The sequence below is a fragment of the Limulus polyphemus genome, unplaced genomic scaffold, assembly GCF_000517525.1.
Source record: "Limulus polyphemus unplaced genomic scaffold, Limulus_polyphemus-2.1.2 Scaffold2127, whole genome shotgun sequence".
NCBI lineage: Eukaryota > Metazoa > Arthropoda > Merostomata > Xiphosura > Limulidae > Limulus > Limulus polyphemus.
The window spans coordinates 20365-30008 of NW_013667737.1; the positions used below are offsets into that span (position 1 = coordinate 20365).

Below are 9644 nucleotides of genomic sequence, written 5' to 3' on the forward strand. Positions count from 1 at the left end.
GATCTCAGCAGCCAAATAACAGTATCATAGATTGGAAGATGACGAATACGTTATTTCAACATACACATGTCAATGAAGATTATGTTAACTTGTTCATTTTTGTTTGTTTTCCATTACTGTCTCAGTTTGATATTGTTAACTATTGTTTGTTTTTCTCTACTCTCCCAGTTTGATATTGTTCACTTTTGTTTGTTTTTCTCTACTGTCCCAGTTTGTTGTTGTTCCCTTTTGTTTGTTTTTCCTTTACTGTCTCAGTTTGATATTGTTAACTATTGTTTGTTTTTCCTTTACTGTCTCAGTTTGATATTGTTAACTTTTGTTTGTTTTTCTCTACTGTCTCAGTTTGATATTGTTAACTTTTGTTTGTTTTTCCTTTACTGTCTCAGTTTGTTGTTGTTCACTTTTGTTTGTTTTTTCTCTACTGTCCCAGTTTGATATTGTTCACTTTTGTTTGTTTTTCCTTTACTGTCTCAGTTTGATATTTTTCTTCACATAACAGTCATGAACTTGTGTTTTGTGTATATGTTAGACGTATTTCTCAGACATCAGTATATATCTAAATAACATAGACTAGTTAAAAAGTAAAATTTTGGTGCCTTAACCAAAGAATTGTTATTATGAGTATATTCTGAATCGGTTTTTCTGTTGCCTCTCTGGTATACCAACTTTTTGAATTTATCTATCATGGAAGGAAAATTTCTGAGATAACATAAAACCATGATTGTGATTGCGGACAGGTCTAGGTAGAGCAGGGTAGATCTGTGTTTTGCTTTTTATTTTAATGGATGGGACAACCTAGATGTATCAACACACCCATTCTTGTCCCTTAAACATCATATTATACAGGTGATAAAAATCCGTAATACAACCACTGTCCAGGCTTCTTGAGGTATTAGGAAAATAGCTAGTACTGAAATGTAGCAGGCGTCGAAGGATGGAGTAATAGAACCTCCAGAGAGTGCGTAGTCATATCCAGTAATAATTGTCAGGAAGAAGGAAGGAATACCGAAATTTTGTGTGACTATAGATGGTTGAATGTAGTAACGTGCATTGATCTCATTCCTCTCTGTACACAGATGAATATCTTGGTCATTAGAAGGTGTCTATTGATTCACTAGATCTGGATACTGGCAAGTTGAACTGCATGACGAAAGTAGACTTAAAACTGATGGTATATTGTCTGTTATGATGAATTACTGAAGCATGATAATTAGACAGTGATATAACTAAGAAAATGCTTCAGACTTTTCATAACATAAGGAATGGAAGGCACTATACCACCATGCTGCCCACAGGAATCAGTTGCACCAGGAAAAACTCAGAAAATGGTAAGTTTCCATCTGGAAAGAATCGTCCCGGATACAGATGGTCTTCCTTTCACCAAAACTTGAAAAAGTATTCAATATGTGCTGGTTATTAACTTCACCAAGTGGGTTGTAGCCCGTTGCTAGTTTGTTGTTTAACAAGAGATCCACACAGATTGAGGGGTTAACTTCGCTAGTCAGTTGTGTACAGGATAGGTTGCATAAAACAAACTTGATTCCTAATTCTGAGGCTAGCGTGCATGAACAGATTGAGGGGTTAACTTCACTAGTCAGATGTGTACAGCGTAGGTTGCATAAAACAAACTTGATTCCTAATTCTGAAGCTAGCGTGTATGAACAGATTGAGGGGTTAACTTCACTAGTCAGATGTGTAGCGTAGGTTGCATAAAACAAACTTGATTCGTAATTCTGAAGCTAGCGTGCATGAACAGATTGAGAGGTTAACTTCACTAGTCAATTGTGTACAGCGTAGGTTGCATAAAACAAACTTGATTCGTAATTCTGAAGCTAGCGTGTATGAACAGATTGAGGGGTTAACTTCACTAGTCAGTTGTGTACAGCGTAGGTTGCATAAAACAAACTTGATTCGTAATTCTGAAGCTAGCGTGTATGAATCTGTAAACGAACCTTCCAGGAAACCAATCTATCCAAACTGGATTTTTTTTGGGGGGGCTCTCTGATCTTCAGCACTTATCTCTAGTAACCATACTATTGTCCCCTCCATCGACCCCAGCAGCCAGACAGTAGATATGTAGATTGGAAGCCAGTAAGTAAGTTATTTCACCATACACATACTGCTATAAATAAATATTACTGATGATTTTTCGTGTCCCTTTGGTATCTGAGTTTTCTTCGCATAACAGTCCTGAAACAGCGTTTAGACTTGTCTGTCAGACATCAATATCTATGTGTGATCATTTCAAACCAATGAGTTTCTGAGTTGCAATTATGTATACTTGAATAGTTATTGATAACGAAACTTAGTAAGCTAGAGTATGATAAATTTTGCATGTTAATTGAGCTTAAAGGTATAATGAATGTATTATATTATTCACACTGTTTAATTTATTTATCTAAGAAATCGCACCCTAGAAAACATATTATTTTACAACGAAGAAAGAACATGATTTGAACTTTTAGGTTTTTAAATTTTCAAAAAAAATTCACTTTTAAATAGCCTATTGTGTAGCTTTGTGAATAATTACAAACAAACATCACAAGCAATTTAAAAAAAATCCAGAAACAAAATATAGACCAAAGCATTTAATAATTTCCATTACCAAAAGTTGTTAAACATAGATAAAAAAGACACGACAATGTTTACAACATGTTTCTTTTACCAGAAATTGATAAGGATAAGTGAAAAGATAGAACAAGACTGCTTCCTTAGCTCATTCAATATAAAGAAAAGCAGCAACATAAATAGAATGAGGCATTAACATTTGTCTTTCATTGTAAATTGGTGAATAATTACCCCCCGCTTTAGCCATCATTTCTTTCAGCAGGATTTAGTGAGTATAAGGAAAATAGTAAATAAACTAAATCTTTAGTATCTTTCCATCAGAAATTGACGAAGAGAGACACAAACAAAGAAACTGATAAGACTAAATCTTTTCTAAATATTTAACTCACCGAAAGTTTTGAAAGAAAAACTAAACATCTTTAACATTTTTCACAGAAGTATTATTTGGTACTTCATCCTATATTGCTTAATATTATTTATTTTAATGCATTATAGTTCGGATATTAATGAAGTCAAACAGGTTAAGAATACTGAATGGTAAATATTTTATTTTTCCAAACTCTGAACACAACCAATAAACATATCTTCAGTCACCAAATTTATATATATTTCCACACATTCTACTAGATCCATCTTTACAGTTTGTGAATAAAAAGAGAGAAGACGAGAATGACATTTTGTTATAATTGAAAAGTTACACAACGAGATATTGGTTTTCTCACTTAGCTTGGAATATGAATGAACGTTCTTCTAAACAGAACTAGTAAAAGTTGACGCTGTTTGGACCTGAACTGATCCAAGAACGTGTTCAACTCTTGTTTCTGAGCAGAGATCTACCACTATAGGCTGGTGGTGTGGTTTCGAGGCGGAACATTGAGCCTGGTTGATGATGTGTTTCTTGTTGATGAAGTGCTCTATGAAAAATATCAAATAAATTTATAATTGACAAAGCGAAATGAAAACATGAATCTATATAAATATAACAGTACTGTATGTTGTATGTTCATATAACTACTTCGCAGGGTGTGGATGGATATTCATCAAAATTGGTATGGATGCTCACTAGGTCCATGGGAGACACATACAAATTTTAAGTTTTGCGTTTTGCGGTTTTTATGGGTGTTTTTTGCGTTTTCGCATTTTTTACCATTACTTCGCCCCCTGTTGATGGACCTTCACCAAATTTGGCATGAAAGTTTGTTGGCCGGAAATGTTTTGCTGGTCTCTACTAGTGGAATATAAAAAGAAATACGGGTGTATAATCGACTTTGGCCAAGTATGTTTAAAGATAATAAAATTAACTTTCATTAAACTCTATCAACATACAGACATGTTGCAAATTGTCACAACTTACCTCCAATAGGGATAAATCGAACTTACTTCTTATCCATATATTTTTATAATCTGCTCTTATTAGTAAATTTTACTTTGAAGATAATTAAATCAAAACAGATAATTATAACAAATATTTATTCATAAAATGTGCCTCTGTAGCTGTAAATCTACATATTGCATTAAAATATTAAAACTTTTGATTAAGAAAATACAACGTGGAACACATTCTTATTCAAAAAATGTTAATTGTTGTTGAATTTATACGATGCAATCATTGATGATCTGAAAATGTTTTTTTGTTATTGGTGACTTCTTTTAGAAAGATATGCAAGATTTTGTTCTGACGTGCAATTTTGCATATACAAATATATGCAAATAGTTGAGTAGGTAATATTAAAATGGTTTTGGAGTGTAACCACGTCGTTACAGTCCATGTCGCCATTTCTGGTCCTTCTCTATCTGACAACTGTTAATCTTGAAAATAGCTCTACACCGCATTTTCTATTTGAAAAGGCTCCGTCCCAAGAAAAATCCATAGGCACTGCGTTCGTCTACTTGCCCGGTACACTTTCGTATGGAATAACATGAATACTCGTTAGCTATTTAATTCCTCAAAAGTTTTATACTGTTTATAAACAAGACTTGCTCTGACGTAATGAATGGCATGTAGTGTGCAGCCAATCAGATAAGATTCAATTCTATACTGAAAAGAAGATCAGGTTATTGTTTCGCCAGTTCTTATGAATGATGTAAGGTTAATTAACAATAAAATAAAAATAATAAATATAAATAAATAACCTGTGGTAAAAATTAAAGTAAATAAGGTTGTGATATTAATTCTTACCCTAAAGTTCTGTTTTGTAAATGTCTTAAATAAAATTAATAATAATTACACTTCACTCGCTTAATCTCGTTCACACCATGAAAATTGATAATATATTTCGTGCCTAGACCATTATTACGTCATTTGTATCCCACTCGGCGTGGTATTAGGAGAAAGGCCTCGTCGGCACTGTCTATGGCAGAAGTGTTGTTGTTGTCATTATAACAAATTATCCTTTGTTTTCACTCATGGATGGTTAGAATGGAATATCTTAGCTACTTTTTTCAACACACGGTTGATCGGTAGGTCAGCTGCACGTTGCCTAGACAATTTAATTTAACGAGACTGGGTTACTTACATGAAGTGCATTTCTCTTACATAGTACATTATAACAAATTATCCTTTGTTTTCACTCATGGATGGTTAGAATGGAATATCTTAGCTACTTTTTTCAACACACGGTTGATCGGTAGGTCAGCTGCACGTTGCCTAGACAATTTAATTTAACGAGACTGGGTTACTTACATGAAGTGCATTTCTCTTACATGGGAAGTTTTATATGTCTCCCTTTAAAAACAAGTTGTCTCATTCTAAAATAGGAAATATATACAACTAGAATAGACTTTTAACAAAACTTTCCGTTGTAGTATTTTCCCTGATTATAGATGCCAGGTACGCTGAAAACGTTTGACGATATATACAAAAATCGCAGTTTAAAATAGTCGCAAGGGATTACTTGTTATATGTAATGGAAAAATAAGAAACTTCAAACTTAAATATACATTCACTATTAGACATTGGCAGACTATCCTGACATTTAATCTTTCAACTGCTTTAAAAACAACTGAAATGGGACTTTTTTGGGAAAGAACTTGTGAGGGGAGATAGTATTGGTAAAAAATATTAATCTAACAATCGCAAGAAAGTACTGGAAAGACAGACACTTTGTCCATTTCTTGATCCTCGGGTTGACTGCCGCACAGAAAGAACCAAGGTGTTTGAGTTATCCAGGTCCGAGAACTGCTGTTGTCGGCGTCTCCTATGGCTGCTTCTGTGGAATTTGTGTCGAAACTCCCGTTTGAATCTTTCCTAAAATATACATAGAAAAATAGTATAGTCCGACTCTATAAAAAAACACGACTGGATACAAACAGAATGGACTCCTACCGTAAATGTTTGGGAAGAACGACGGAAGATGTCACTATCATATTACTATTTAATTTTATAGTGATATTATTCCAAATGAACTTAACCCTATTCAGATGAATTTAGCTTAAAGGTTTTCTCTAAAAACTTGAAAAGTGTGTTTATAAATCATGTTATTGGTTATTTACATTTACACCTTAACATGTTTATATAATTTGATCACAAAGCTGAGTTACTTTTTTTCCAAAAATATGCGAACAAAAATATAGCTTAAAAACAAAAATATCTACCTTAGTAACTTTAACCACACATGGGAAGCTGATTTGATGCTAGTGGTGAAAAATCCGTAGTACAAAATTTTGTATCACGTCCTAGTGGTTTTCTATACTTGCACGTATAAAAACAAATTGGTTTGTAAAACGGGAAAATGTTAACTGGCAATATGAGTAACGAGTGCAGATATACTATATGGGGGGGGGGTTAATTACATATTATCTCAATTTTGCAGTGAACGTTATTATCAATATCTTTGGGTTTGTGCAGATTAACCAAATAGTGTGATTTTTAAATCAATTTTCACGGATTATCTACATGTTTGGCTTGGTGTGTATAACTCTTGTTTTGTGAATGAAGTAGATTTTAGATATTCTAGATAATAGTTTTAAAACCGAACGTTCTCTTTACGATGCCAGGTTAACAGTAAATAATGTACTAATCCTGTCCTACTTTCTGTCACCATTGATATAGTAAGGTATTACTGAACGCCAGTCTAACAGTGAGTACTGTACTATACCTGTCCTACTTTCTGTCTCCATTGACACAGTAAGGTATTACTGAACGCCAGTCTAACAGTGAGTACTGTACTATACCTGTCCTACTTTCTGTCATCATTGATATAGTAAAGTATTACTGAACGCCACCTACCAGTGAGTACTGTACTATACCTGTCCTACTTTCTGTCTCCATTGATATAGTAAGGTATTACTGAACGCCAGTCTAACAGTGAGTACTGTACTATACCTGTCCTACTTTCTGTCACCATTGAGAAAGTTATTTTTGAGTGATAGATGAAGCTCTAGTATGTCCAGTTTTTCTGCTTATATAGAAGCTAAATTTTTCTTCCACTGTGAGAGTCCTGTGTTCCTTCATTATATACATCTCGTAAGACTTCACTACAAAATAGAAATTTTTTGAACCCTGTTTGAGTGATTGTCTTTTTCTCTGCAACTCAGGAACTTCATAAAAAAGTACCAGCAGAATATTCTACGAGCCAGTAAGAGGCAAAGGAATAGCAATGGTTCTTTTATACTTTAAGAATATTTTGCCTTAATTTTTACAATTTACTGTTAAGACATTTATCATTTATCTTAGTTAACATTCTATTTCTCTATTTTAACCGCAGAATATCCAAAATGTAACGAAATAAAAGACAATTTCTGTAAAATGTATATATATATATATTCTGTGCTTTTATTAGACTAAGTAATACATTCTTTATCAATCGTTGGCATGCTTGAGCCGGAGTTTTACTTGAAAATACCATCTGGTTGATTAACATGGGAATATTTTTGATAGTGCACGCAACGAGCGTCGTACATTTCATACAGTGTATTGCAGTGAAGTCTCCTAGTGCACATAGTAAGTACACTATCCTACCAAATGTCATGGGACACACCTCTGATTGCAGAAAAATGGGTGTGAAAACGAAATATGCAAATAGTTTGACCTATAAAGGTAATCATAAGTTCGCTGGGAAGTAATTTTGAACTTGTAAGCTGAACGATGAGTACACGGAAAGAGCTAACAGAGTTTCAGAGGGGAAGGATAGTTGGATGTCATTTGGGGAAAATGTCTGTACGGGTTATTGCGCAGGTGACAATGAGCAAAAGAAACGACCAGGTAGGCGTAAAATACCGATTGACAGGAGCTGGCGGGCCTATAAGTGTTTCCACGACACGTCGAGAGCTGCATGCCATGAATTTTCACGGAAAAGCTGCAGCCCACAAGCCGTTGATAACAAAAACAAATGCACACCATCGATTGGCATGGGTTAAGGTACACCGAACCTGGACCGTGTATCCATGTAAATCGGTCCTATGGAGCGACGAGTCACGCTACACGCTCTTCCAGTCTGCTGGACGAGTTTGGGTATGGAGGATACCTGAAGAACGCTTATTACCTGAGTGTGTTGTCTCAACAGTGAGGTTTGGAGGTGGTGGTATCATGGTCTGGGGGTGCTTCTCGTGGTATGGACTAGGCCCATTGGTCACAGTGCATGGATTCATGAATGTTGAGTCCTACATTGATGTTCTGTGTGTGGCAATTTTATGGTACTGACCTTCACACCTTCCAACATGATAACGCTCCATGTCACAAAGCAATGATTGCGAATGCGTGATTTGAAGAGAATAACATCAGAACATTGCAGTGGCCAGCACAGAACCTCGACCTCAACCCGATAGAACATCTTTGGGATGAACTGGAACTCAGACTTAGGACAAGGCCAAGACGGCCCTCTTCAGTAGTGTATCTTACTAATGCTTTAAAGGAGAAGTGGAGCACAATACCACCAGCTTTCTACCAGAAAATTAGTAGACAGTCTTCCAAGACACGTTGAAGCAGTCGTTAAGGCCAAAGGCGGGCCAACACGCTATTAATTTCTTGGAATAAAGACATGTTTTATTCATAACTACCCATTTCCCATGACGTTTCGTAGGGTAATATATGTAGATATATTAAGGAGCCCTGGTGATGGTAACTGTAGTATCGAAACTAGTGGGTTGAAACAACTTATAAGGAGCTCAGCTTTTATTGTGCGAAAACTAAGATTCAGTTTTTTTACTCTTCAGTTTGTGTGTGTACTGTACATCTCAAAAGAAAGCCTAAGCCGAAACTCTGATGTAATATGTTCCTTATTAGTATGTTATTAGTTGCTATATATCTAAATAATAATCAACTACATTATAGAGTTTATTTGAAAATTGTTTCTCAGCTTCTTTCTAAACAGAAATATCTTTTTGAGCTAAACATTAATCTAGCTAGTTCAATATTAAATCATCAATAAATTATTTAATCAGTTTAAGTGATGTACTTGCATTAATCTCATTTATATGTTTTAATAATTATTGGCACTTGTGTATAATGTTAAAATAATAAATAACACACAACGTTAAAATAGGTACATAATTAAAAACATTTTAAATAAGGTCAATATACGATCACTAAAAAGTTGACACTACATGTTTCGACTTTGCAACGTCATCTTCAGGAGTGAGTTGCAAGACATAATATTGTCTTATACAGGGTGTCCCTAAAGTCTGGACACATAGGAAATCACATTAACTATGTTTTATTTACATCCACAGATTAAATATGAAGCTTTGTTTTATAAGAATGGTGAGGTTAACAGACAGAATGTTCGATACTGGTCGCAAAGCAATCCGCATTGGGTAGACCATTCCAAACAGCAAGGAGCGCAAAAAATTATGGTGTGGTGCGGTTTGTGGAAAGCTCATGTGTTGGGGCCATTTTTCTTCGATGAACATGTAACTGGTGAGACTTATCTCGCCATGTTGAAAGACCAGTTAATGCCCAAACTTGAAAGGCTAGGTGAAGGACTTCCTGAGTGGTTCCAGCAGGATGGCGCCCCTGCCCATTTCGCCACGGTGGTAAGAGATTGGCTGAATGACAATTTCCCTAACTGGATTGGAAGACGTGGTCATGTGGACTTCTTTTTCTGGGGTATGCTAAAGGAGAAGGTGTACTCAATGAA

At 35.0% G+C, this 9644-nt stretch overlaps 1 protein-coding gene across 1 annotated transcript in view; it reads right to left on the reverse strand.

Moving 5' to 3' along the window:
• Positions 1 to 3182: 3182 nt before the first annotated feature.
• LOC106466027 (RYamide receptor-like) overlaps positions 3183 to 9644 on the reverse strand; it is a 75206-nt gene continuing 68744 nt past the window's right edge. Inside the window, exons 4-5 of the mRNA XM_013926275.2 lie at positions 5671 to 5815; positions 3183 to 3482 (exon numbers count right to left, since the gene is read on the reverse strand). Of these exons, the coding sequence (XP_013781729.2) occupies positions 3319 to 3482; positions 5671 to 5815 (309 nt within the window). The 3' untranslated portion in view covers positions 3183 to 3318. The remainder of the gene's footprint in view (positions 3483 to 5670; positions 5816 to 9644) is intronic.